Below are 27,899 nucleotides of genomic sequence, written 5' to 3' on the forward strand. Positions count from 1 at the left end.
GTAGTTTAAACCAATAAAACCCCCCAATACTCACAGAAACATATTCAGGGATAGAGAGCTGATCTTCAGGAAGAGACTTCAGCTTCTCATAGGAGTCATCTGTTAATTCCAAATCTCGCAAGCTACGACGGATATCTCCAGCCCTCTCCCTTAACTGATGATTCGTTTCCTCCAGTTGCTTCTGCCTCAATAAAATAGTTTCCATTTCTTTTTTCATTAGAGCCTGATGTTTTCTTAAAGATGGATTTGAAAACAGAATACATTAAGGAGGGAGTAACAGAAGTGATGAACCTTCACAATACCCTAGCATGAGTTATGCTCATTCTGTAGAGAGGAAAATTTACAAAGGTATTAGGTAATTAGCACAAGACTGTATACCACCACGTTTACACAATCATATCAGATAAAAAGCCAGGAACTTGCCAGTCACTGACAATACAAAATTGAATCTGAGAAGTAACAATCTCCACATATGCTGACCTGAATTGATAAATTAGTCTTAATTTATAAATTAAACAAAAGTAATTTAATAAATTAGTTAAAAACATGAAAAAACAGAATATATTTCCACATAAGGAACTAGAAAATAAAGCATTAGCAACTTCAATTTGTGTCATGCCAAGTTTCAGCACACACTTGCTTATGGCTTATTCCATTCACAACCTTTCATTTTCTATGCATTGTAACACACAAAACCACCCCACCACTTAAACAAGCAACATTATTTCCAGCCTTAAAACAATCATCACTATGATCACCAATGATGAGGTACTGTATGTCAAAGAAACTGTATGTCACTTACAGATGTTTCAAAGAGTTTTCTTTATTTAAATCAAAGGCAACTGACCTATGTTTTGGAGATTTTAGCTTTAATTCTTGAAAACATACTCAAATTTAAAAATCCCTGAAAATGTGATAATTCCAACATTATTTTGAAAATAATATTAAAAATAGCACCCCTGCTAGTACTACAAGGAAACGTCTGTTCCACTTGTTTCAAAAAGATAAAAAGAAAATTCCAGGTCAGCAAAGCAGTCACACAAGATCACTCTGCCCATGGCATATGAGTCTGTTAAACAGGGATGAAGGCTGAGGTAACAGACAATAATAAAGAGACTGGGAAAAGGAAAGTAGTTCAACTTTTATGTCCATTAATAACAGTTTGTGCATTGGTACTTTTTTGCTGAGCACTTCTCAGATGTCTCAAGTATGGCCAACATAGAAATATCCTGCCCTGGTGCATACAGAATGAGAGATGCTTTCCCAAGTCAGCTGCTCTTGGTTGAAAGATTTTGCTGTAACTAATCTCAGGTCTGGCTTCACATCATTAAATCTGTTCCGGGCTTACTGTAGAATATGACTTTGAATTAGTCATATCCTGTACGCTGATGCATCCTCTACTGTAAGATGAGGATATCACAGGACTGGGAAGGAACAGCATTAGTTATTACAGGTGTTAAAGCATGTAATTGACAATGTAATTTGGAGAAGCCAGTCTGTTCTCTGCTAGGTGGTTAGACTGGTAGCCAGTCTGTTTTCTGCTATACCTTAATTCAAAATGTTTACGAAAAACAAAAGAAAAAATAAGTTTCTACATCATTGTCTGAAATAATTTCTGAACAACAGGCAATAGTAACTGGTGGTGTTAAACATTATTCCCATACCTTTCCCAAGTCAGCCAGGCTACAGTTATTAAAAATTCACTTTAAATTGTTGGAAAGACTGCCACTCTGCCTACTTCCTTTGCTCTGTACTAGTTTTAAGAACCTTCTTACTCCAAGTTCCTATTAAATTTTAAACCAGGTAACAATAAAACCAAACCCAGAAACTTCAGCAAGTGAAAGCTTATTTCAGATTTACTTGTGTAAATTGGGTATGTAAATCCCATTTTTAGAATAGAAATATTAATATGATTTGCAAAAGAAAACCTGCTCCTGTAATTCATTACCATCACTTTCCATTAACTATCCATAAATTAACTTGAGTTCATATTAAGAAGTTAGCAAAGATGAAGCTTTTTGTTTTACTTTCACCATACCTAGCATCTTCTTGCTGTAATGCCAGCTGACTATCCAGTCGTAAAGACAACAGCTGCTTTTGATGGACTGCATCGTTAAGCTTCTCTTCCAGCTCTTCAGTCTAAGTGTAAAGATTATAAAATGAAGTTACTTGGTAGTTTTTAAACATGTTTGACAAAAAGAACAACTGTAAAGAAAAAAGGAGAGCCCACTACACTGGGAAGTACTGTAATGACTGTCTAACAAGACCTCCAAATATACTAAGGTTTCATAAAATACAGCATGGATTTTGCCCTAATGAACTAGAATTAAAAAAGACTTAGTTCTACAATTAATCTTTTTTGACCAAAGAGCTACTTGTTCAACTGATTTCAAACTGTGCTTAAAGTCAGGGCAGCAAGACAGTCAAAGCTGTATATGTAGATATATGGTAGGTGATAAATACTGACTGCACAAAAACGCGGCAAAGCTTTTACACCTTTCTTAATTTCTTCTATCTTAACTGAAACCATACACAACAAAGTCTCCTACTTTTAGCATGTTGGTACACTTTAGCCACACCTTCATTAACTGATCACTGAACAGCATTCAGATGAATTTCTAGTATTCCACAAATTCAGGTTAGAAGCTTTATTAAACTGCTTACACCAGTGACAAAATTGCTTATAATTTCAGAAAAAAATAAAGACATTTGTTTTTAGAAAAAGGATAAATTAATTTGACTCCCCTCATCCATTTATAAGTACGGTATGTTGGACAAGAAAATCAGCTATATTTCACAGCTTTTTTTTTTTCTCATAAAAGAATAATTTCAGTAGGCTTCCAGTAAGCAATTCACTTACATTTTTTTCAGAATGGAAGCACCAAGCATGACAGAAGAAGCGATGTTTCTTACCTTGGTCAAATATTCTACTTTCAAGTTGTCAATCATCAGGTTTTTCTGAGACAATTCTATTTTAAGCAGCTGAAGATTGTGGAGCAGCTCTTTCCGCTCAATCAGCTGCTTCGTGATTTTAACAGCGCCTTCTCTCTCTTCAGAGGAAGAAACATCGTCGGTGGGTACTGTGGTTTCTAAGCTGATGTCTTCAGACTCCAAGGAGCTAGAAACATTTACTCTCCTGATTTCTTTAGAGCTTTTACGTGACATTTTCTTTCACCATTTGCAAAGGTTTTTAAAGTTGCACTTTGAGATGAGCCCCTGGAAGAGTCAACTGCAAGAAGCAAAATAATTTCAGCAAAATGCATTATGTCCTGATGCAAAGTTAAACCACAAGCAACATTTCTCAACAACACATTAATGAATTTTTTCTTGCTCGCCCAATAAAAACACTTTAAGAAGCTCTGAAGAGGGCAGCTGCCTGAGGACTCTCTTCCTAAATAATTCTTATCAAGGGTTTTTTACTGCAATAAGCTCAATGCTAGCGTGAATCAAGCTTATCTGCAAGATGTGACAGCTAGATCAAGATGCACACCTGCCATTCACAGTCTGAAGTACGTGCACCGAAAGCTCCCGAGACCCACGAGGCATATAATGCCAGAGAACGTTCAATAAGGGGCATAACGAGAGCAGCTAGACAGAAGGGAAAGGAAATACTCGGCCGGCCACCTTCGTCTTCTCTAAAGAAGCGGCTCCATCGTTCCCCCCAGGCTTATTTCTAGTAGTGCCCAAGCCCGAGCTACCGACCAGCCAGACTTGGCACTGTGCACCAAGGAGGGAGATGCCGCACCTGGAGCCCGGGCCAGCCGGGCTGCCCTGCGGCGAGGGACGCGGGGCCCGGGCCGGGGACGAGCGCTCCCGGGCCGCTGCCGCCTCGGCTGGGCACCGCCGCCGCCACCCCCTTTCCCCCCGGCAGAGGCAGCTCGCTGAGGAGATGCGCTTCTACCCTCCGGGTGCGAAACTCTGCGGAAGGCAACAGGCGCCTGCCCAGCCGGTAACGGCCCGCGGCACAGCGCGGGGAGCGAGGGGGAACAGAGCCCAGCTCGCCGAGCCCCTCACGCCGGCAGCAGAAGGGCCCGCGCAGCGCCCGGCACTTACCTCAGCCGGCGGCCACGGCGCTGTGGCGCATGCGCGTTCTGCCGCCTTTCCCCCTACCGGGGCGGCTGAAGGCGGAGCCGCGCGACGCCATCACCACGGCGACCGGAGGGCCGCCGCGCGCCGCTTCCCGCTCTCTGCCGCGCGGCACGATGGGAGGCGGAGCCCCCGCCCCCTCCCCCGCTTCCCCACGCGGCGCGTACCGGAAGACGCTTGAGGCGGTCGCGGGGTTGGGGGGGGACGACACGCGCGCGCCATGCTGACCTCGCGGTCGTTCCTGAAGCGCACGCGGGCGGGCGCCGTGGTGAAGGTGGTGCGCGAGCACTACCTGCGCGACGACATCCCCTGCGGCGCCGCCGCCTGCCGCCTCTGCCCCCCGCGCCCCGCCGGGCCCGGCCTCGGCCTCCAGGCGCGGCCCAGCGGCGCCGCCAGCAGCCTCTGCCCCGAGCCGCACTACCTCCTGCCCGACACCAACCTCCTCCTTCACCAGGTGAGTGGCTGCCGGCGAGGGGGCCGGCGGTGGCGGTCTGCGCGCGTCCACAGGTCCGGCCGCCTCCCTCAGGGCCCGGCCGCCTCCCTCAGGGCCCGGCCGCGCCTGCTGCGCAGCCTGGAGGTCTTGGTTAAATCCCTTGTTTAAATTCCGACGCGTGTGGGTTATCCCGTTCCCCTTGAGGCCTGGGGGTCAGTGCCTGGAGGGCACTAGGGTTCCTCAGATTGACACCGCGTTTAGCGGTGCCTCCTCAGGCGTGAGCTTGGCTCTTGGTCTGCTGGGTCCCTGAATGGGTAGTCTTTGTCTTCCCCGCCGGCTGCGGGGGGCGGGGGGAGGCCTTCAGCATCACCCAGTCTGCTCTGTGATACAAGGTCTGTGTTCCGGTTTTACGTTTTGTTACCTAAACAGGTAGGAATAAAAAACGACGATGTTTTTTTTTTGTCCTCGCTGTTTGTTGTGGCCCAGTGTTGTGTGCAGTGTTGTTGTGTGCCATGGAGCAAACCGACTCTGAAACAGCAGCCAGGCAGCCACTGAACTTTGCTGCCAGCCTGAGTTTTCCTAAATGCCTGGTCTCTTTTTCAGAGGCTTGTAGGCTTAGGGTTTTTTATACCGTGGTGTTGGCTTCAGGTAATGAATAAAGGTTGCAAAATCAACCCGTGTGTGACTCTGGAAGCATGTGATGAACTTTAGTTTGCAGCCCATCGCTAATTGTGCAAAGGCATGAGTCTGTGCAGTGTAGTTTGGAAGGCAGTGAATTCCTTTGCTTGAGGTTTGGCCATTTATTTAAAAGACATCTGGTGAATAGTCCCATGCAGAGATTGGAGACTGGAAGTAACTCATGAGTCCTAGTCTGGATTACATGGGAGAGGAGCACAACTCTCACATGTTTCAGCAATTACCCATCCCAAAAGTTGTGAGGATTTTCTTTCCAAAACAAGTCAAAAGATGTTTTTAGCTTGTATTACCTGTGGACTTCTTGGTGTCTGTTGGCAAAGCTTTTATATACGTGCTATAGAGCACTTGAGAATAAGCCAGGGTACACTGCTGTGAGCTGGAGCATCAGGGATTAGGAAGTCTTGGTGACATTAGGAAATGGTTTTACTTAGCAACTAGAACAGGGCTGCAACAGTAAGACTTGGCCTGTTAATTCAGTTTGTGTGTGGAATAATACTACTGGATTTCTTGCCCTCTGAACATGGCTTGAAATCCTTTAGGTCATCATTAGTGCGGAAAAGCATGATCTGTCATTGCTTTTCATTCTTTTATCCACATCCTCTAGAGCCTTTTAGCTGTTGCTTTCTGGAGATGGGTTTTCGCAGTTCCTTGCCACAAACTTAGGAAATTAAGCTCACCTTTTTCTCCTGACAGGAGCATGGATTTTTGGTGTACATTTGTCTCTTGTGCGTCACAGCTGTCAGGAGTTGGCAGAGAAAAGCACTGAAACTTTTTAAACAAATTTCCTCAAACCAAACCAAAACAAAGGCAGTCTGAAAAGATGAGCAGCTAATAGAATTGCAGTTGATTTGAATCTACGAAAAGTAAAATTGCAGTGCAACAGTGGGGTTGGTTTTGGAGAACTTAAGTCTACACGTGCACAGGCATGTCCGTGTTTGTTGTGTGTCAGTTGTCAGGTACGATTTTATGGTTTCCATTGCTCACGAAGATGTAAGCCAAATGGTCTTGAAATTACGTTGGGTTCCTGTCATATTGTGCATAGATGTATTTTATTTACTAAGATGATAATTTACAAGAACCCATCTTAGGTAAACAAGTTTCCTAGTGTACACATGGCCTTAAATTTGATTTGAGTCCTGCATACATTGGAGCTGAATTTTGTGGATGTCAGAAGAAGTCCTTCAGCAAATTTCAGGTCATGAGGAGGCTGGTAAATCCTGTTTGAACTTTTCTCCTGCAAGCAGGAGGAAGCAGCTTAATATACTGTAGTTTCCCAATGGTGAGAGAAAGGGGCTGAGAAGTACTACAACTCATTATTCATGTTAGCTTTTTATGCGTTAACCATAAAAATATTTCAAGTCCTTTTATTGGATAGAAGTAAACATCAGTTTTGATTTGTTTCTATTTTGTTCCTCAGATTGACATACTTGAAGATCCTGTGATTAAGAATGTCATTGTGCTACAGACAGTCTTACAAGAGGTCAGGAGTCGGAGTGCACCGGTGTACAAGCGAATTAGGGACGTGATTGGAAACCCTGAAAAGCATTTCTATTCTTTCACCAATGAACATCATCGGTAAGGCATGGAAGAGGGTGTGATAAAGTTGTACTGATGGCTGTTGAAAGGATCTGGGAAACAGAACTGGAACATATGGGTTTGATACTGAAGTAGGCTGAGGTGCACAGAACCCCATACCTCTGAGGAATTGTACTGCGAAATGGTTGCATGTTTCAGGAGCTTTTCTGTTTTATAATTATTATAAGCATATATATTAGAAAAAAGGTGATTGTAATACTGCATAGAACTTGCAGACAAAACTACCTTGAACAATGGAATAATGCTTTTTGGTTTTACCATCCCTTCCTTAGGAGGAAGGGCTGTGGGAACTTGATCTCTTTAGCTTGGAGAAGAGGAGACTGAGGGGTGACCTCATTAATGTCTCTAAATATGTAAAAAGGGACGATGGAGCCAGGATCTCCTCAGTGATGTCCGGTGATAGGACAAGGGGCAAGGAGTGCAAGCTGGAGCATAGGAACATAAGGAAAAGCTTTTTCACTGTGAGAGTGGCAGAGCACTGGAACAAGCTTCCCAGAGACCTGATCTAGGTGATCCTGCTCTGGTGGGGACGGGGCGGGGGTTGGACTAGATGATTTTTCAAGGTCCCTTCCAAGCCCTGACATTGTGTCATTCTGTTATGCTTCTGTTAAAAAAGAACTGTTGTTTCCTGACAGAAAGCTCTGAAATGAAGACGCAGTTTATTAGCCTTTGTTTGTGTTCACAAGTAGTTTCTGGTACTGTGGTGTCATAGTTCTATGAATCTTGAATCCATAGTTCTAGCACCTTGAATGAAGGCCTCTTGTATCACCAGTGAGAAGGTTTACTTAGAAATGAACACTTCCTTGCTATTTTTTTTGATGCTTCTGTCTCCTGACCCTCAGTGGCCTACAGTATTAACATGTATTATTACAAACATGGGTACAGCAGTGATTCTTTTGACCTCACAATCTTGAACTTGTTTGTCAGAAAAAAAAAATATTCTTGTAAGTATGGTTAGATGTTTGGATTTGTTTTAGTTTGTTTCTCCCCTTGTGTTATTTAGGGAAACATACGTAGAGCAAAAGCAAGGAGAAAGTTCTAATGACCGCAATGACAGAGCCATTCGGGTAGCGGTAAAGTGGTACAACGAACACTTGAAGAAAATAGAGGATGAGGAGAAGATCCAAGTTATCTTTTTAACAAATGACAGAGCAAATAAAGAGAAAGCCCTAGAGGAAGGGCTAGCTGCTTATACGTGTAAGTGAAGTGGCACCTGTGTTTAATTCATTGCTCAGATGCTCAGTTTCAACACTGTCTTCATGCCTAAATCCTGTGCATCTCTTGCATAAGTATCTCTCTGTGTACTTTTGTAGGTGAGGAGTATATAAAAAGCTTGACAGCTAATCCTGATCTTGTAGATCGTCTTGCTTGCATATCTGATGAAGGGGTATGTTTTTATTCTATTTTTATAAAATAAATTCATCACAAATGGTTTGCAATGTATTATTGGATACCATATGTCAGACCACTAGTATCAGATTAGAGCATGAGGACACTGGACTTTTTATTATCATTTTGGCAATATAACTGTTTGACAAATTAAGAGAAATAAGGAAATATTGCAGCTGGTTTTACTGGTGCTTTTATTCCTGAATCTCATTATTTGTGCTTTAGGTAACTGATATTGAGAATAATAGCAATTGATTAAATAAAGTGTATATTAGAAATGATGGAAACAGAATGAGAGCTACAAAAGTGTATGTTGTAAACCTTCTAGGTCTTTGCTTTGTTCGTACTGTTTGAAAAATTATGTTGCCTTGTTGATCAGAAGCATTTTCTGTCAAAAGCTCTGATTTTTCTGGTCAGTTAAGTTGACATAAATGCAGCTTAAAGATGAGCTACATCCTATTCTATATCCTTATGCTGTATGTTTATCAGAATCGAGGTGTACTTTCAATTAAGACTGATAAAGCTGAAAACACCACCAGAAAACGTTATGGTTAATTCTGTCAGTTCTAACAGAATGGAGTGGGATGTACAAGAGTCAGAAGAAAGTGAAGGCAGTTAGTTGTAGTTCATTCAGCTTGAGCTAATTGACAGCTCCAAAGATTAGTCACAGTAGTGTGTTTCCATAATGTTCCATATAACTCACAGTATATGCTTATGCTTTGTGATGTACTCTTTATTTTGTAGTGCTTTGCTAATATTTTCTTCACAAAGCTTTTAGTCAGTATATCCAAATCAATGTAAAAGTGTATGTCATGCATTATCTTTTTAAGTACTGCAGGCAAACTGGAAATGAAATGAAAAGGAGGCATTCCTGGATTTTCTTATTTCTGTGTTCTTTGTGCCTTTTATGCCTCATTAGAAAAATTACTGCCTGATAGTAGCTTTTCATTACGTGCATATTCATAGCTACACAGTTAAAATTTTGCTAGCTTGAGTGTTGTTCCTTAGCTAGCGTTCAGCACAACCATGAATATAAAAGTAAAAATTTGTTTTCTTATTTTTTCTATTTTTTTTTTTAAAGAAAGAAATAGAAAGTAGGAAAATAATTTTCCCAGAACATATTCCTCTTAGCAAACTGCAGCAAGGAATAAAATCAGGTGTCTACCTCCAAGGAACATACAGGGCAAGCAGAGAGAATTATCTTGAAGCTACTGTTTGGGTTCATGGAGATGCTGAAGAAAACAAAGAGGTGAGTTTTTCATCTTGACTTTATACTGTGAACTTTTAATTAGACTCAGAGCTGAAAAAACCTAAAACAGTTTTTCAAGTGACTTGAATATAACACTTCTTTAAAACTAGTTTGAAGTATATGGTGAAAGACACAGAAACAAGTTTGTAGGAGGCTTTTCAGAAAACTGTGGTGAGGCCTTGTGGGGCTCTCACTTTATTTCCCCTGACTGGTTTCATGCTGGACAGTGAGTAGATGGGCCAACCAGTAAACCCAGCTGTCTGCCTGCTGGATTCTCTGTTGCTACAGTTGTACAGACCTATTTCCTGCAGCAGCAGTTGTCTCCTTCCTCCCTATTTGTAGTGGCAGCTGGAGGTGCTTCTTTTATTCCTGTCTTCTGGTAGAGTCTGTGGAGTCCCACAGCCTGCAAAAATAGATTTGTCCAATTTAGAAAAAAAATTTTAAAAATCTGGTGAAAACATGATTTTTAGAGAGGAAATTTGAATCCTGAAATAATACCATCAGTACTGAAAGATACCTAAACAGGAAAGAAAATGCTTCACAAAGCATACCTTAAAATGTTCTTTAGAGTGAAAAGCCTGTTACACAAGGATGCTCTTCCGTTACACAACTTTCATTTGGGTTTTCTGTTACCACTGCAAATTTTTTTTTCATTTTTGTTTTCTAAAAATCCAGATAATTATACAAGGACTGAAACATTTAAACCGAGCTGTTCATGAAGACATTGTGGCTGTGGAGTTGTTGGCAAAAGACGAATGGGTGGCACCATCCTCAGTGATCTTGCAGGACGAGGGCCAGAATGAAGATGGCTCTGAAAATGAAGAGGAGAAAGAAAACACTGTATGTATTAAATAATTTTTTACTTAACTTGGGTTAAGAGAGAGATAAAATCTGCAGTACCCTGACAGTATTGTTAGGCTTCAGGTTTATGCATACTTTTATATTGACTCCTAAAAGCTATTTTGAATATTAAAATTATAGTGCGGTAGTTGTATTAAATACACACACATATGTATAAAATTGATAACTTTTTAAATTGATCCCAATCAGAAGTTCCCACATTACTTTGTTAAGCTTAATCTAGACAAGTTTCTGAGTGGAAATCAGGTAATAACACAAAGATGTGTGCTGATGTGCAGATTAGGATTTGCTCGCATAGGAGCAGATGCTTTATCATAATGACAGTCAGCTTTTGTAGACAATGCATACGTTTGGGACCACATTTAAAATATTCCTTACTGTCTCCCAGTAATTCCACATGTGTATCCCAGAAAAAAATCTGCATTTCTATAGAAACATGATCTTTACACTGAATTGCATGGGAATGTTTGGGGTTTTTTAATTACTGTGTTTAGAATTACTTGAGAAATTTCAATCAATGTAAAAAGGCTTCTGAAATTTATAACAATAGCTTGGAAAAGAAAATGGAGATAGGTGTAGAGTAAGCAGAGGCAGAGGATCAGGGTAACATGTCTTCAGAGTCGTATTCTGCTGTTCCTTGTTTTTCTGAAATGATGTCTGCTAAATACAAAAGACAATGAGGTATTCAAGTCACATACTAAAAGTCATACAAAGCATGGGGAGACAGAGTTCTGTTTATGAAGTTATAATAGAATTTATGGCATTACAGTGATACATAATTTGTTATCACCAAGGTTTGAGATAGGTGTTAACATGAGTTCAACCAATTTTGTGGTTTTAACTTCTGTTTTCTACCAGCTGAAGACCTCTGTTAACAAGGACATGCTGAGACCTACAGGAAGAGTAGTGGGCATTATAAAACGAAACTGGCGACCGTTCTGTGGCATGCTTTCCAAGTCCCAGATCAAAGAGGTAAGGGAATAATCAAGTTATTGTTAGTGCAGATGTATCTATCTATTTTCCACCTTTAATTAGAAATGAGTTGTTCCTTTTTCTGGCTGTTAACAGGCAAGGCGCCATTTGTTTACGCCAGCGGATCGCAGAATTCCTCGCATTCGGATAGAAACCAGACAAGCAGATATATTGGAAGGACAAAGAATAATTGTTGCTATCGACGGTTGGCCCAGGAATTCCAGGTATCCTAATGTAAGTTTTAAGTGTTTTCTTCTGAACTTCTATCTGTCTGATACAGCGTAAGATGTCTATTGCTATCTGCAGCACTGAGTAACTTCAGAAAGTGTGGACATCAGTTTTAAGTTCTTTGAGTGCCGTTCTTTGATAGTGCAAATGAAGGAAGTCCTCAGTTCATTCTTTCCCAAAAAACATCAGGTCACAACCACAGAATCATAGGGGTTGGATGAGACCTCAAGATCATCAGGTCCAACCCCTCTCCCAAAGCAGCTCCCTAGTACATATAGCACAGATAGGCATCCAGACGAGTCTTAAATATCTCCAGAGAAGGAGACTCCACAACCCCCCTGGGCAGCCTGTCCCAGGGCTCTGTCACCCTCACGGTGAAAAAGTTCTTCTGCATAGTGGTTATTGTACCTAAAAAGCTTGGTCCTCAGCTTCTGCATTGAACATACATATGCTAGGTGATTTATTTAGACTTAACTAGGGACAGCCCTGTTTCAGGCCAGGTTGCTAGGAATGTGAAGCTTTTGCTGTTGCTCTACTCATCCACACACAGATTGCTCTCCTGGCAAGTAGTTTCAAACAGATTGGTCAAATTGCCAGTCGAGCAGTGTTGTGGGTAACTCAGTTCTTCACAATTGTATGTAAATGAACAGGAGGATATAAGAGAAACTGAGGGCTCTAGCTTCGAGTTGTGTTGAGCATTAGGCTCTGAAGAGGCTTCCATTGACTTGTGTGGGAATGCATAGCTTGTAACAAAGGAGAATATGGCTCTCTCACCCATGGTGAGACAATGAAAGGAAACCTGGAATGTATGGAAGGAGTGTTGAGACAAAGACAGCATTACTTCAGAGCATGAGACACATGAGAAAGGAAGTACGAGTCAGTGTGGTGTTAGGGAGTGGGATATGTGGCACAACACAAACCCATGGAAAAATTAGACCTTATTAGTTTTACTGCTTCTGCAGCCATCTTGGGTTTTTCCCCTGCAAAACTGAATAACTGTGTTTACAATTTTTGCAGTCTTAAATGTGGAAAATTTAGTGCCATTCTAGGAAAAGAGACAGAATTGCGAAGTTCAGACTTACTGAATCAAATAAACATTTGAAATGAAATTTCTCTCTTAAAGATGACAAGGTTAAGTGAGGAAGGAAAGAAAAGGAGTAGAATATGCTAGTACCTGAGAGAATGATCTCAAATACTTACTTTTGAGCAGACAATATTGCTCCATGGGCATATGTGTGTACATATTTGTAGGTGTGTGTATATTGTTTTTCAGGGTCATTTTGTAAAGAACCTGGGAACTGCTGGAGATAAAGAGACTGAGACAGAAGTTCTTTTGCTTGAACATGATGTCCCTCATCAGCCCTTTTCCCAGAGTGTCCTTAGTTTTCTACCAAAAATGCCATGGAGCATTACAGAACAGGTAAAAATTTTTAAGTTATTGTAATAATTACTGTGCCTTCTTCCTCAAATCAAACTGTGATGGTTTTGGACATCTCAGTGCACCAAAAACAGAAGAAAAATGTTCTTAAGAACTGTTCTTAGGATCGACTTTCAGCTGGATTTCTTGGGAAAACAAGGCCTCTACAAGTTTTTTGGGTTTTGGTTAAAACTGTGTTTGCTAGACATTTTAAGATAGAAACTGTATTACAGGTTTCATTAAAAAAACTAAATTAAAAAATCAGTAATTTTAAAAGTTAGTGATAATTTTGCAAAGGAGAGCCTGCGGTTCAAATGATAGTACAGTCATCCCCAAGAAGTTTTCATCTTCCTAAATTCCTTTTTAAGTAAATGGTGCAGCCTGTGTCATTGCTAAAATAATCCAGAGAGAGGAGATTTTAATATATCCTACCTATAATCCCATGAAGTAATTAGAGAAAGGGGAATTGGTGTTCGCAGAATCGCTCATTTTAAATACTGTTAGTGAATTACAGATTCTCCTTAGTAGCTTAAACATGGGAAATAGTTGCTTTAAAGCATAAGGAAAAATGTCATCAGGGAACAATTTGAGTGTGATATTTTCTTGGTTTGGGCTGGGGGTGGGTTTCTGTTGGTTTGCTTTTTTGGGGTTGTGTTGAGTGGTTTCTGCATTTTGTGTATTTAAATTTCTTTGAGGTGGGCTACTTTTATTCTCATTTATTGCCCATTGTTCTATTTCTTTGGAACATGGAAACTGCAGGGAGGATCTTTGTGTAAATTTGGTGTCTACACAAGTCAGTTGTCAGGTCTAAGATACCTATTTGAGATCTTTTTGTAGCCATCATACAAAAACGCAGTTGCTTCCAAACTCTGGAGTTCCTTTCAACTGTTTAGATATCTAGAGCTTTAGAAAGCTAAAGTTAGTTGAGAGCAGTAAAATCCTAAACAATTTGTCCAGCTGGACATCAGTCAAGATTCCACTTTAAAAACCCTCTTGATTCCTGCTAATTAGGAGATCATTAAAAGATTGTGGTTTTATTCTGTTTATTCTGTTTCTCTTCCTGTTTGCTGTAAACCAGAAGATTTTTAAGTACTTGATCATCTATCACTAGTTGTTTCTTGTCTGTTTTGATCTTATAAATAAATATTAACTGCATATCTTGTCATAAGGAAAAAAAAAGCACTCTGAAAAATACTTGTTTAATTTGGAGAATCTTATGCAGAGTGCCTTTCTCAAATGGTCATTTTTACTTTGATACGGCAGATGCTCTTGAAAATAACTTTTTTTTAAATTTCAGGATATGAAACAGCGAGAGGATTTAAGGAATCTGGATGTTTGTAGTGTTGATCCTCCTGGCTGTACAGATATTGATGATGCATTGCACTGTAGAGAACTAGAAAATGGAAATATTGAGGTACTGTGTCATGTTTTTAATAATCGTTTACTTATTTACTTCTTCCTGTATTTTACAAACAGTGTGGTAGCAAAAGCTTCAAATCAGTTGTAAAAGAAATGAATGGTGCTTGCACAACTGTGAGATGGAAATAAAGGGAGTTGATTTGCAGTACATCAGTGTCAGAAGTGGGAATTTATTGTTGTCTAAATTCACCCTGCTTTCTGCTCTCTTGGTATGGAAAATTAACATATCATATATTTACTGCTTTAGCTAAGTATAAACACAGGTATCTACAGCTAGGATAAGGAGCTATTGGTAGAAGAAGCTAAGCTACAGTTGTAAAGCCAAAAGGATTATTACTTTCTTAAAAAAAGCTACAAACTTAACACAGGCTCTCTACCTCTTATATCTGATTTAGTCAGGTTTTCATCATTATAAATTAATTTGCAGAGTGTGCCAAAATAAAGGTGTAGCAAATGGAAAAACAAATTTGCATTAAGCCTTGAAGAAAATGAAAGAGATTATTTGAGTTCCCAGGCAAGAAAATTTGCATTGGTAATGAGTATAACTTTCCACTAGATGTTCACATAATTGCTGCAACTATTCACTTTTTTAATATTCACTTTAACACTTCTTATTACTAAATTTAGGGAACTAGGCATGGGTATATTGAGTTGTAAATAAAAATAAAGTTTCTTTAATGTTGAGAACTTTGTGTTTCATGAGGTGCATAATGTGATGCTTGTGTTTTAGGTTGGTGTGCATATTGCAGACGTCAGTCATTTCATTCGACCAGGAAATGCTCTGGATGAGGAGTCGGCAAAAAGAGGAACAACAGTATATCTGTGTGAAAAAGTAATTGTTTTCTATATAAAAAGCTTTTTGTTGGATTTTTCATTGCTTTCCTCTTATTATTCTTAGGAGTAGCCCCTAAAGTAGGGCAGGTAAAGAAGTAGACTCCTTTGGGCTGCACTTTGCCAAAAGTTACAGAAATAAGGGTGCTTTCTGTCACTCAGCCTGCACAGCAAGGGAGAGATATGTTTATTTGTTTATTTATAAATCCATTATCTGGAAAATATCTCTTTCAACTCCTATTTAAAGCATTAATAACACACAGTTCTGAAACTGGACTATTGTTTTAATATCGATCTGGACTTGCAGAAGTGACCTTGTTTTGCCTTTTTCATTGATTTTGTTTGTGGTAGCTAAGTCCCTTTTGTTTCCTATGATTTGTATTCATTACAACTGTATTACAAATGTATGCTTAGTCCTGTTTATTTTGACTTATCTGTCACAGACCACACTTTCTTTTTGAGAAATAACAATTACTAAAAACATGATGATCTTGGAATTTAATTTCTTCTAAAGTAAGCTTACTTTCCTTTCAGAAATCTGAGCCTTCTTATAAGAAAAAGGTTATTTCCAAACTTTTAGTATACCAAAAATTATGAAGTTAAGATACACACTTAAAATTAGTCATTGTTTTTGTTTACTTTGCAGAGGATTGATATGGTTCCAGAGTTACTTAGCTCCAATTTATGCTCCCTGAGATCAGATGTGGACAGGTATACGTATATGATCCATTCTTTGACCCTGACAAGAGACTCCAGATGCACATATGAGGGTTTTAACAGATTTTTCCCCTCTTCTCCCTCGCATAGGCTTGCATTTTCTTGTATATGGGAGATGAATGATAAGGCTGAAATTCTAAAAACCAGATTTACGAAGAGTATTATTAATTCCAAGGTTAGTAACATAATTAATCATATAAATCTGAAAAAAAAAAAGCTGGAGACCTGTTGATTAAAAACTGATCAACAGACTTGATATCTAAGTTTTCTTTCTATTTATTGATTTCTATTTTCTTAAAATTAGGAAATTATGCTTAAATTGTATCGTGGTGGAACGTTATAACTACCCTAGCTGGACCCAGGACAAATTCTTAAAATAAATACTTGATTCTGTCTTTCTCTTATCAACCTCTAAGCTTGAGCGGTTTTTGTGGGGGTAATTTGTTATGGAATTTAATGTTAAAAGTGTAAATTTGCTGAGGTCGTGGTTGGTATATACCAGCTGGTCATAATTTTTAGCTAAATTCAGTGGCCTCTGTAGGTGTTTAATATATTTCTGAAATTAGACCTCAAATGTCTGGTGTTTCTTAGTGTCTTGCATAGATAGCTGACCAGTTATGTCCCTTACTCTTGGAGAATGACATGCATTTACGTGTTGAATGTAAAGCTTTCCGCTATTACTGTGGACCAGCTTTGACAGCAGACTGTAGTTTCTTCAAGGAAGAAATGTTTTCCTTTTCAGCAGTCAATATATATCTTTATGGGGTTTTTTTCTTTTTTTTTTTTTTTTTTATCTATCTCTCCAAGGCTTCTCTTACATATGCCGAAGCACAAATGAGAATTGATTCAGCAACTATGAATGATGCCATTACTGTCAGCCTACGTGGACTAAACAAATTAGCAAAAATTCTGAAAAAGAAAAGAATTGCTAATGGGTAAGCTGTGCAGTGTCCCTGTTGTATTTTTTCCTCTGGCTTTTTAATGGCCGTTTTTTGCCATGAAACTCTACAGTGGTCTTCTGTGTCTATTTTTCCAGTGAAAATATTTTGAAGTAGCAGTATTTTGCAACTTCAGTTTGCATAAAAATTCATTTCCCCAACAATATAAACTTAGGATATTAACTTTGCCTTCACAAGATCAGTCAATGTAGATCTCTTACAGTCATCACAAAAACATAGTCAGAAGACTAGCATTTCAAATTTTGGAGCTAATATTGATGTGTGAGAGCATCAGAATTTCAGCTGATTTGAACATTAATTCCACAACTCTATTTTTAGTTTCTGCTACTTTTAAATTAAATGATAAACCCAGATGCTGTGTGAAGGCCTGCAGCTCAGATGCTGTTTCTGCTTGACTGTAATTCATTAACACCACTTGCTGTCTTCCAGAGCCTTGACACTTTCCTCACCAGAAGTTCGTTTCCACATGGACAGTGAAACTCATGATCCTATTGATCTGCAGACTAAGGAGCTCAAGTATGCTTTTTATTTATCTCAAGTAGTAAATTCAGGGCCAGGATGGAATTAAAGACATATTTAAATAGCAACATTCTGTTAGTAGTGTACAAAGTTCCTGTGATAGTGAAGGACAATCATAGAATGACAGAGTGGTTTGGGTTGGAAGGGAAAAAGGAGGTTGTAGAGAGGTGGGTGATGGTCTCTTCGGCCAACTGACAGGTGATAGGATAAGGGGAAATGGCACGAAGCTGTTCTAGGGCAGGTTCAGATTAGATGTCAGGAAGAAATTTTTCACTGAAAAAGTTGTCAGGGCCTGGAACAGGCTGCCCAGGGAGGGGGTTGAGTCGCCATCCCTGGATGTGTTTAAAAAAAGGGTAGATCAGGTAGTTAGGGTTATGGTTTAGCATAGGATGGAAACAGTTGGACTTGATGATCGTAAAGGTCTTTTCCAGCCTTGTGATTCTGGGTTGGAAGGGACCTTTAAAGATCGTCTATTCCAAAGCTTCCTGCAGGGACAGCTTTCACTAGGCCATACTTCCCAAAGCCCCATCCAGCCTGGCCTTGAATACTTCCCAGTGAGGCCCCGTCCACAGCTTCTCTGGGAGAACTGATCCTAGTGAAGGGAATTTCTTCTGTATTTGACTGCACTGTTTTTGAAGGGAGCTTTGAACTGTGTACTTCACAAAGGAACTTAAATCTTTACTACTGATTTAACAGAGCACTAAGGTCCAAACTGTCTACAACCTGCTGGCTTTTATGTGATGTTCTTCTACTGGTATTAACAAGAGAGAGAAAGTGAACTCAGAGTTACGGATCACTGAAACTTTGTAAGAACAGCAGAGCGGTTACTGCACGTGACTGATACAGACAGTCTTGCTGAGGAGTTCAGAAACAGAACTCCACTGATTTTAGTTCTGAAGATTCTTACTTTCTTTCCTACTACACTGTTTCTGTGTTAATAGCTACACTTAGTGAGGCTTAGATTAGATATTACAAAGAAATTCTATACTATGAGGGTGGTGAGGCACTGGAACAGGCTGCCCAGAGAGGTTGTAGCTGTCCCCTCCCTGGCAGTGTTCAAGGCCAGGCTGGATGGGGCTTTGGGCAGCCTGATCTAGGTAGGATGGTGAAATGTTTTTCTTCATCAGATGTTCAAATTAAATATATAGTTCAATGCTTTTTCTAACAACGTCTTTCTTGTTGATAGAGAAACAAATTCCATGGTTGAAGAGTTCATGTTGCTTGCTAATATCTCTGTAGCACAAAAAATTTATGATGAGTTCCCAGAGTTTGCCTTGCTCCGGAAACATCCTGCTCCTCCCCCATCAAATTATGACATCCTTGTGAAGGCTGCAAAGTCCAAGGCAAGTTTTTACCATGCTAATTAATGAAACAATTACAAAAAGCTGTGTTTTCTCACTGATGGGCCTCTTAACAAGAATGAGGATTGAAAAGCAGTGTTTTGAAAGTTTATCAGCTACGCTTTGAAATCGCTGGTACTTGTAGCAAGATAGCTGTACCTCTAGATGTGGTTTTAAAATCCTTTCTTAGGTATAGAAAGTTAATCACTCTTTAAGTCTTCTGTTTTGTAACTCTTGTGTGCTGTGAATGTTTTTCCCCTCCAACCCACCTGATTTTTGAGCCAGTTTTTCACTTTGGATCACATACATTATTGATACACTTAAAAATTGATCTGTCACATTGAATAAAATGTTTCTATCAAAGTCAGGAAGTAAGAAACTGTTCATATGTACCTTGAGTTTCCATCCTCTCCTTAGATCAGCTAGAGGTTAATTTATCCTGAAATATGTCTGATTTAATTAACAAGTTTGAACTGGAAAAATTACTTGCCCAGTTTCAGGATTGTTATTTGAGCTAAACTTGAAGTTTCTGGGCATTGTGATGTGCAGTCATATTTCCTTTACCTTCAACTCTTGCCCATTTTTTTTTCCTATGTGCAAAAGAAAAATTCCCAAATTCTATCAATGTACTAAGATAAATAGGCAAAGCCCAAACCCAGCACATTACATTTTCCATTGCTATAAAACTGAAATGATGGTGATAATTTCATTTGTACTCTGAACATTTTTTTTTAAATATGTTTTTATCTGGAAAGCTAAACTCCTGTGTATGGAGAAGTGTTCTTTTAATCAATACTGACTTTCCACTGCTCTGACAGAAATACCACAATTAGGTAATAGTGGGAGATATTTTTGTTACACTTTCTAAATAAACATACAATTATTTTGCCATAATACAGGCATAATTTGATCTCTAGATCATACTTTGTTGTGCATGAAAGAAGACATTCAGCTGATCTTGTGGTGAAATTTACTTTGTGTGACTGGAAATTAAAGAGGCATTATTTATTTTCGAGTGGAAAATAGCACTGGCAAGAAGGGAAGAAATTTAGTGTCATACAGGGCTGGTTTATCAAACCACTTTTCCATGTACAAGTTTTCATAATTTTGGAAGAACAGACAAGGAGATTGATTGCTGCTTACGTTGTGCTTGTATGAGAATCTGTGTGCAGCAGAAATCCTTTCTGCCCCCCTTCCTGCCTCTTTCACATCCCTTTTTATTTCTTCAGTAATGGGATGGGAAAATCAAACCAAAGGAAATAAACCACTTGTTAACTTTAGTGTGATTTCTCAGTTCTGAATGGATGTCTTCTGGATTCCCAGGCTGCTGATGTAGTTTTCCAGTCTTTGCATAGGGCACCAGTAACAATAGGGGTTGGAAGGGACCTCAAGAGATCACTGGGTCCAACCCCAATACCTGTGATACCTGTGCCAGTTGCTCAGATGAACATTGATGTAGCTGTTGTAGTGCTGTTTATACTCTGTTAATATTTGCTACTTACACTGACCTTTTTTTTTCTTCTTCCCCCTCTCCTTCCAGGATTTGGAAATCAGGACAGATTCAGCAAAGGCTTTAGCTGAATCATTGGACAAAGCTGAGTCCCCCTCCTTCCCCTATTTAAATACACTGCTGCGGATTTTGGCCACTCGCTGCATGATGCAGGCTGTTTATTTCTGCTCTGGGATGGATAATGATTTTCATCACTATGGTTTAGCCTCACCAATTTATACCCACTTTACCTCACCCATTAGAAGGTACTTTTATTTTATGAAAGTTTCAGGGAACAAAAAGAAGTGATCTCTTTGTGAAGAAATCCCATTTTAAATTGTGCTGTTGTCCATTTAAAGCAAAATACAGTTTCTGTTCTGCTTTAGATTTCATTTGAAACAGCAGTGGTGATCCATCTTTATGTAAGCTCACAGGTTCACTCTCTAATAATCACTTTTTTTTAAAAGATAAAATAAGAACTTTCTATTCTATAATTCTTATTCTATAAGAATATAGAATTGCACTTCAGGATCAGTTCGTGTTGGGTAAGTCAACCAGGGACTGAAGTAGTTCTCGCAGTCATTTTTCAGGCAGGAGCTCTGTTTAAATTTTGAGAAGACTGTATTTTACATATAAAGACACTGCTGATTTGAAACTTGCTACTGTAGGTGTTGTACTGTAATGAAATCCCACATCTTGGTATCTAAGTTTTGAGGAAGATTGTCATCCTGGTTTGCTCCTTAGAAACATTTCAAGTGAAATCTCTTACAGGTGGATTAAAATTCCTGTGCCTGTATGTGGATAATTTGTAGAGCTTCTAGGAGTCCCAGCAGTAAATTTGCATTGCTAATAGATGTGTTAAAGTTCCTGGCTGAAGTTCTGTTAAAAGTTATGTACCAAGAAGTTCAAATGTGATGATGCTTTGCAAATCAGGGGCATCGAAGCACCATTCTACACTAAGTTTGTCTGGTTCCCGGGAAGGCGAAGAGGGAGCAGCTAAAGCAGTGGAACAGCATTCTTTAGTCCCAAAATCAAGATTTGTTTCTTCTTGGTAAACATTCAGTAATTTATCTTAGAAAACAGTATGGTTCGTGCTGGCTCTGCAGAATGTGTCTGGTCAGCAAAGACAGCAATCTTGAATTAATGCAGGGAGCTACCAGCAGACCACCGTTACTACAAAAGCTTTTTTGTCTATAAGATTCATAAAACCAAAATTACATTGAGAAACTTACCAAAAAATACTTCTCTTTTTAAAATCTGTCACTCATTTATCTGTTGCAGGTACGCTGACATTCTAGTCCACAGACTTCTGGCAGTGGCCATAGGAGCAGACAGTATTTACCCAGAGCTGCTAGATAAGCACAACCTGGCGGATATATGTAAAAACCTCAACTACCGACACAAAATGGCTCAGTACGCACAGAGGGCTTCCGTGGCATTCCATACACAGGTAAGGAGCTGCCAGGTGTGAGGATCACCTGTGGGCAAGTCATGTTGATTGTAAAGGAAGGGAGGCAGCAGCAAGTTGTGCTTTGTGGAGCACAACCAAGCAAGCCTGCAGGAATGGTGAAGAATGAGGGCTGCTGCTTTGGGGAAAAGCTTCAGCATTGCAATGCTGAAAAGTCTAGAACAACAGCATCTTCAGGATCCTTTTAACTTCAGGATACATGATGAATGCTTACTACTACAGTAATGCTCTAAACAGTTTATAGGATTTTTTAAGCTGCTTTCATTGTATGATGTGTAATTTCTACTAAGCATACATTTGTATTTGGATAGGTGTTTTAAAGCCAGTATATTTGTAATCCTATAAAGACTGCTCTAGAGCTTTTTTCCTTACTTGTGGATTTTACTTATGTTACAGCTGTTCTTCAAAAGCAAAGGAGTAGTGAATGAAGATGCATATATATTATTTGTAAGAAAAAATGCAATTGTGGTTCTGATTCCCAAGTATGGCTTAGAAGGAACAGTATTCTTTGAAGAAAAAGGTGAACCAACACCGAGACTGAATTATAACAATGAGGTATGTTTTATAAGGTTTGTTCTTATACACAGCCAGGTTGGATGGGGCTTTGGGCAGTCTAGTCTCAGGGTGGGTATCCCTGCCCACTGCAGGGGGGTTGGAACTAGATGATCTTTGAGGTCCCTTCCAACCCAAAGCACTCTGTGATTTTGAAATACCTTTCTTGTTTTTTAAAATTTAGTAAGTGAGCAGAATGACTAGAATTTATTCTAGTTGGATTTAGAAGGGTAAGAGAGGTTTTTAAATGCAGGTTTATTAATCTGTAGTAGTAATATCACTGATCTTTCTAACCCTAAATAAATAGCTTCTGATGGGAAATGGTTTCTGTAATACATCCTACTAATACCTCATTATCTGAGTAAATACTGCAGAAATCTGTGTCTTGTGTTACGACACAACATTCAGAACAGTCATTTCTGTTAATTTCTATTGACAAGTAGCACAGATAATTTTCTACAAAAATATTTGTACAAAAAGAGAAGACACATTGAACAAGGGGTGTTTATATGGAATTTGAACTTTCAGGTGCCATCACTTACCGTGGAAGACACGACATTTCATGTATTTGATAAAGTTAAAGTCAACATCATGTTAGATGCCTCCAACATCCAGCATCAGAAAATTCGGATGGTTTTGGTAGAACCAAAGGTAAGGCACAAGATCTGTGATTCATCAAATCATATTACTCTTCAGTTATCTTGAAAAAATCAGTAAAGTAGAAATTTAACCCAGAAGTAAATAAAATCATTTAGCAGCAGTTGCTTCGTATCTGCTCTGTATAAAACACAGTTCTGCTTTCACTGGCTGTGGAAAAGAATAAAGGGCTCTAAATTAAATTTCCCTTCTGGGGCCATCAGGGATATTTCCACTGATGGAAAAGATGATGATTTGCTGAAGTAGTATCTTCTGAATTTCATGGTTCTGTAATCAAATCTCTCTTTTGAAAATCTGCCAAGACTCAGCAGGATCTTCTCTTTGCTCCAGTAAGTTAAGGTGTAACTGCAATAGGCTGCTCAGAAGGAAACTGTAATTGCTGGCTGTAAATGGCAGTCCTTTTACAACTGCCACAATGTAAAAATTCTCCCTTGATAATGTAAGAACTATAATGTCCTGATAACTCTGTCTCTGGTCTCAAGAATTTTTTAATTCGAGCTCCTTACTGCATCTGTGACTCTGGGGCTTTTCATGGTCTCTGCCTCAGTCCTGCCCAGCATTTTGCATGCCAGTACAAGATTGTATGTACTTATGTGTGTCTCTGTAATCGTGGAGGAACAAGAAAACCCCAAATAAGCAAGAGGTCCTTGTTTATTATTATAATTTCTTTTTCTGAGAAATGTGTTTCCAAACACATGTAAACAGTCTGATTTTTGAGCAGCTGTATTAGCTTGAGTTGAAGGTGATCCTCATGACTTCAGAAAGCCGGAGTAGATAATGAAATAGCAGAAAGAAACCCTGGCATCCAGCTGTGCATCCACCTCTTGAGCTGCTCGCTGCTTGGGGCAGCTGGTGTTTTCCAGAGCTGCTGCTCTTGCGGGTGTAGCTCAGGAGCACCCCTGTTGCAGTGACCCCAGTCCCAAGGGACAGACACAGTAAGGCTAATGCGAGCTGGCTGGGGTGGGGGAAAGGGGAGGCTGTCCCTCCCCTGCCCTTCTTCTTGTACTGATTCCTTTGAAGGTCCACAGGAACAGCTGTCCTGGTTAATCCAAAGTACTTTGTCCAGAGTACTTTGTCCAAAGTACCAGTCCTCCTTCCCAGTCAGGCAGGAGCATCAGTGCATGATGCACATACTGTGATCATTCCTTTTGTGTCCATTCAAAGCTTCCAGCAATTTGCAACTTAAGCACTGTCTCACCCAGAGATACACATTGTTGTGCTCAGTAGAGAGGAGCCTTCTGTGGATTTGTGTAATCACTTTTTCCCAGCTTACACTTCTCCTTCCCACAGTGTCTTGTGACAGTGAGTTCCATGGCTCGCTGTGTATGAAGAAGTACTTAACATTTCATATGTTCAAAGCACGGTGCCTCACACTGTTACCTGGTGACACACTGTATTTCCTAAACTATGAAAACCAGTCTTTTATGCCCATTTCCCATTCCCATGCCACTCAGCTCTGTATAGTTCTGTTATCTGCCATATTAGCTCCTGCTCTTCTGGAAGCTGTTTTGTAACTTTCATCTTCTTCATCACTGTTACATTTTTGTAATGCTGTTGTATGACCTTTTTCCTTTTTTTTTTAACCTTTCTGGAGCTGGAACAGAAGCACATGTAGTGAGTACATTTTTGACTCAGAGGGTCATGTACATAAGAGAGACACATAGAGGATTTTCTGTTTTGTGTGGCATTATGTGGGAACATTTTGGATCATCCTCCTGTCCTAGTACCAAGACCAGTTTTAAGCAGCGAGTTTATACACACCAACAGTTGCTAGCTGGCAGTTCTACACTTGCTTTTAGAACTCTCCAATGGACAATCTACTCCTGACACTGTTGGTATCCCTCTTAGTTTTAAAGCTTTTTTTTTTTTTTAATAACAATGTTGATTTGTGACAACTTTCTTGATGTTGGTCTTTATTTGAGGCACTCAAGAAAATTTACTTTGATTACCTGCTGTTCCTGCCTGTTTTAGGCTTGTATTATCATCAAACTATCCATTGATGGAGGAGCAAGGAAGAATTTCCTGCCTCTCACTCACTTTGAGAACTTTTATTGCAGTTCCTCAGTCTCTTGGGCTTGCCTCTTCACTAACTTAGTGTTGCACTTAATTCTTCTTCGTCATTTGGACAGGATTTTTACTTGTCTGTTGACTTGTAATGCTCATCACTCCACTGACTTTTTCTAACTGTTCTCTGGAAATTCTGTTGATAAATGGTGTATTCTTACTCCAGGTCTTCTTTTAAATTCCATCTTGCCTCTGAAAGCATTTTACTTTTTGCAGCCCCCTATAAAACTGTCACTAAATTCCCTGTTATTGCTCATGTACTGCATTTTAAGGTTTGGGGCTGCTTTTCCTTTACCGTGGTGATGCATTTGGAGTACGTACACTGAAATCAGTGTTGGAGATGGTTCTGTGGTTAACCTCTGAAAGCAGGCCCTCAGGCAAGAGTTGCTTCTCTGTTGTTACTGCTTCTCTAACTTGCTGGTCCAAGAAGCAGACTTTTATGGCACCTACAGTGTAGCCCCTGTCCCCAGCTGCCTTGTGATGTTTGCTCATTGAAGGTAACTTCCTGTGACTATGGTATCTGTTCTCACCACCTCTCTGGTAGATACCCCTTGGCATATTGGTTGCCATCTGAGCTAGATGACCAAAACCAATGTCTTCAGCTTATGGTGCTGGGCTTAATTCCAGCACAGGTGCCTCTCTTGCTCTAATACAAGGAAATGACTCTTCTACTGCCATACGCTGTTGTCACTTTCACATCTTTTCTAACCTGGTATCAAATTCCTGGTGCTCAGCTTCCTTGCATCAAGCTTCTCAAGTGCCTGTTACCTTCTCTAGTCAGATGTTGCAGTTTGCCCATAGAAACAAGCACAGAGGAGCGTACATGTGTCTGGTCCTGGTACAGTCGTTTTACGAACCCTACTTGAACGAACCTGCACCTGGTCGCAGCCTGTTTCGCGCTTCTCTGCGCGGCTGCTACTCGTTTCCATGCTCTCAGAGAGAGCGTAGCATACTTCTTGATGACCTCTTCCCTTGAGGACAAGTCATTCACTGTAAGCATACAGGCTTCTTTCTAGTGTTCTTTCTTGCTGTAGAAAAAAAATCTATTTCCCATTTATTGCAAAAGTTTTTCTGGTTTCTACCGAAGGTAAAGGTGGTTTTGCTGTCCCTTGTCCCCAGCCCGATGGGGCTGCTGCTTGCCAGGAGCAGTACTTCAGAGCAACAACTGCTGTGGTGACTGTTGTTAAAAAAATTAAAATAGTGAGGGTAAGAGCCCTTTTCACCTCTCACTTGTACCTCCTGACTTTAAGTGCTTGCTAAGGCAGAGCCAGCAACTGAGGAGGTGGCAGCAGTGCACAGTCTGCTTCTAGCTGAGATCCCTACATAATGGTTGGCCCTCTTCTAGAAGACTACTAAGAGTTTTCTGATGTCGATACAGTGTTTGTAAAAGGCCTGGAAAGTAAATTCAGGTTTTATCAGGATTGTAGAAACCAAAATTGAGTTAAAAATGTTCTGACTTGTAATTCTCATCTTACTGTAGATACTAGGAAGTGACGTGCCTGCAAGTCAACCTACCACGATAGACAGCAACAAGGAACCAGAGAAAAAGAAAAAGAAGCTACAGGAATAGCTGGATGTCACAGGATCAGAGAATGGTTTCAGTTGGTTTCAAGACCATTGAGTCCAACCATCTGTTCAGCCCTACTTGGTCCACACTAGACCATGCCAGCAAGCCCATCATCTACTCTCCATTTAAACACCTCTGGGGATGGTGACTCAACCACCTCCCTGAGCAGCCTGTTCAACATCTGACAACCATTGCAATAAAGAAATTTGTCCAAACATCCAACATAAACTTCCCTGGATGCAACTTCAGACTGTTTCCCCTTGTCCTGTAGGCACACCTGAATGATTTGTATTTACATCCTTTTCCCCTGAGGGCAGAATGCTAGAAACATTTTTCTTACTTTTAAATACACATTTTAACAATTTGTAAAGCTATTTTTTTTTTGTAAAAATACTTTTTATGAATATATATGTAAAACAATAGGCTTAAAACAAACGTTGTCTGCAGCTTTGTTGTCTGGCTGAAAATAAATGCTGCTGCCCAATGAAGGAAGAGTTGTTGTGTTTATGTTATGTGAGCCTGCTGCAGCCCATCTCCAAGTGCATTCCTCCTAGTGCCCTGGAACTGAAGGAGGTAACGGCCAGTGACTGTTCCTGAGCACTACCAGGATTTATGATAGATAGATAGATAGATAGATAGATAGATAGATAGATAGATAGATAGATAGATAGGACAGACTCCAGAGACTTATACTGACTTCCTTCTGGTACAGCTCTTACACCAGGTTAGCTGTCTCTACATATGCTCATGGAGAGAGAAGCTATATACCATAGATGTGCACCTTAAAGCAGTCTAAAGTCATTTCTGCTGAACTGCCTCAAAAAAGAGCTGGAAGCCACCAGTTACGTTTGTGTTACTGGTGGAGTTCTGTGTAATGACAAGCTTTGTGGTGACCATTCGAGCTTGTGCTGCCAGGATGCTGGCAAGGTAGAATTCCTAGCTCGACTTCTCGGGGTAACAACACAATCCAAAGCTGTTGTGCCTTCAACTGCAGTGTTAGAGCCAATATACAGCCCCTGTCTCTATAGTTGGAAGACTGTTTATGTGCTGGGAGGACCGAAGTAACTTCTGCTCCTGGAGTTAGTGGCAATTCAGCACCAAGTTTCCAAGGAGAGGGGGTTACTAGGGTGGTTCCATAAACCAACCTTGAGCCTGCCTGGCCTTGGGGCAGTTCGTGTAGCTTCTGCACCCCTACAGCAGGTCTGCTGATGCCAACTCAGCTCTCCAAGCCAAGGAACTGCCATCCCACCCCCTGCAGATGTTCCTCAAGAGATCTTCAGAGTTACAGCTCCTGAACTTACTCCTCAAGGGTGTCTTGGTGTAGTGGTCAGTACATGGTTGTCACTGGGCAATACTTCAGCAGCTCCCTGTGCTGGCAGGGCAAGGGCCT

General features: G+C 40.1%; 2 protein-coding genes across 3 annotated transcripts in view; one reads left to right on the top strand and one right to left on the bottom strand.

Moving 5' to 3' along the window:
• PIBF1 (progesterone immunomodulatory binding factor 1) overlaps nucleotides 1-3,165 on the bottom strand; it is a gene marked incomplete at both ends in the record, with an annotated part of 126,385 nt that extends 123,220 nt beyond the window's left edge. For both annotated transcript variants that reach the window (XM_084277201.1, XM_084277200.1), the window contains 3 exons: nucleotides 35-233; nucleotides 2,039-2,139; nucleotides 2,914-3,165. In XM_084277201.1, the coding sequence (XP_084133327.1) occupies nucleotides 35-233; nucleotides 2,039-2,139; nucleotides 2,914-3,165 (552 nt within the window). The remainder of the gene's footprint in view (nucleotides 1-34; nucleotides 234-2,038; nucleotides 2,140-2,913) is intronic.
• A 1,141-nt stretch (nucleotides 3,166-4,306) lies between these two features.
• On the top strand, nucleotides 4,307-26,991 carry DIS3 (DIS3 homolog, exosome endoribonuclease and 3'-5' exoribonuclease; the record flags this gene model as incomplete). Its single annotated transcript, XM_084263133.1, has 21 exons — nucleotides 4,307-4,540; nucleotides 6,633-6,790; nucleotides 7,815-8,008; nucleotides 8,125-8,198; nucleotides 9,282-9,449; nucleotides 10,125-10,289; nucleotides 11,169-11,282; nucleotides 11,379-11,516; nucleotides 12,784-12,930; nucleotides 14,225-14,341; nucleotides 15,077-15,178; nucleotides 15,824-15,888; nucleotides 15,985-16,069; nucleotides 16,702-16,829; nucleotides 17,283-17,369; nucleotides 18,559-18,715; nucleotides 20,253-20,467; nucleotides 21,483-21,651; nucleotides 22,066-22,224; nucleotides 22,750-22,872; nucleotides 26,423-26,991. The coding sequence occupies 21 exons, from the start codon at nucleotides 4,307-4,309 to the stop codon at nucleotides 26,510-26,512; spliced, it is 2,889 nt and encodes a 962-aa protein (XP_084119259.1). The 3' UTR covers nucleotides 26,513-26,991.
• Nucleotides 26,992-27,899: the final 908 nt, after the last annotated feature.

The sequence above is a fragment of the Gallinula chloropus genome (assembly GCF_964237585.1).
Source record: "Gallinula chloropus genome assembly, chromosome: 1".
NCBI lineage: Eukaryota > Metazoa > Chordata > Aves > Gruiformes > Rallidae > Gallinula > Gallinula chloropus.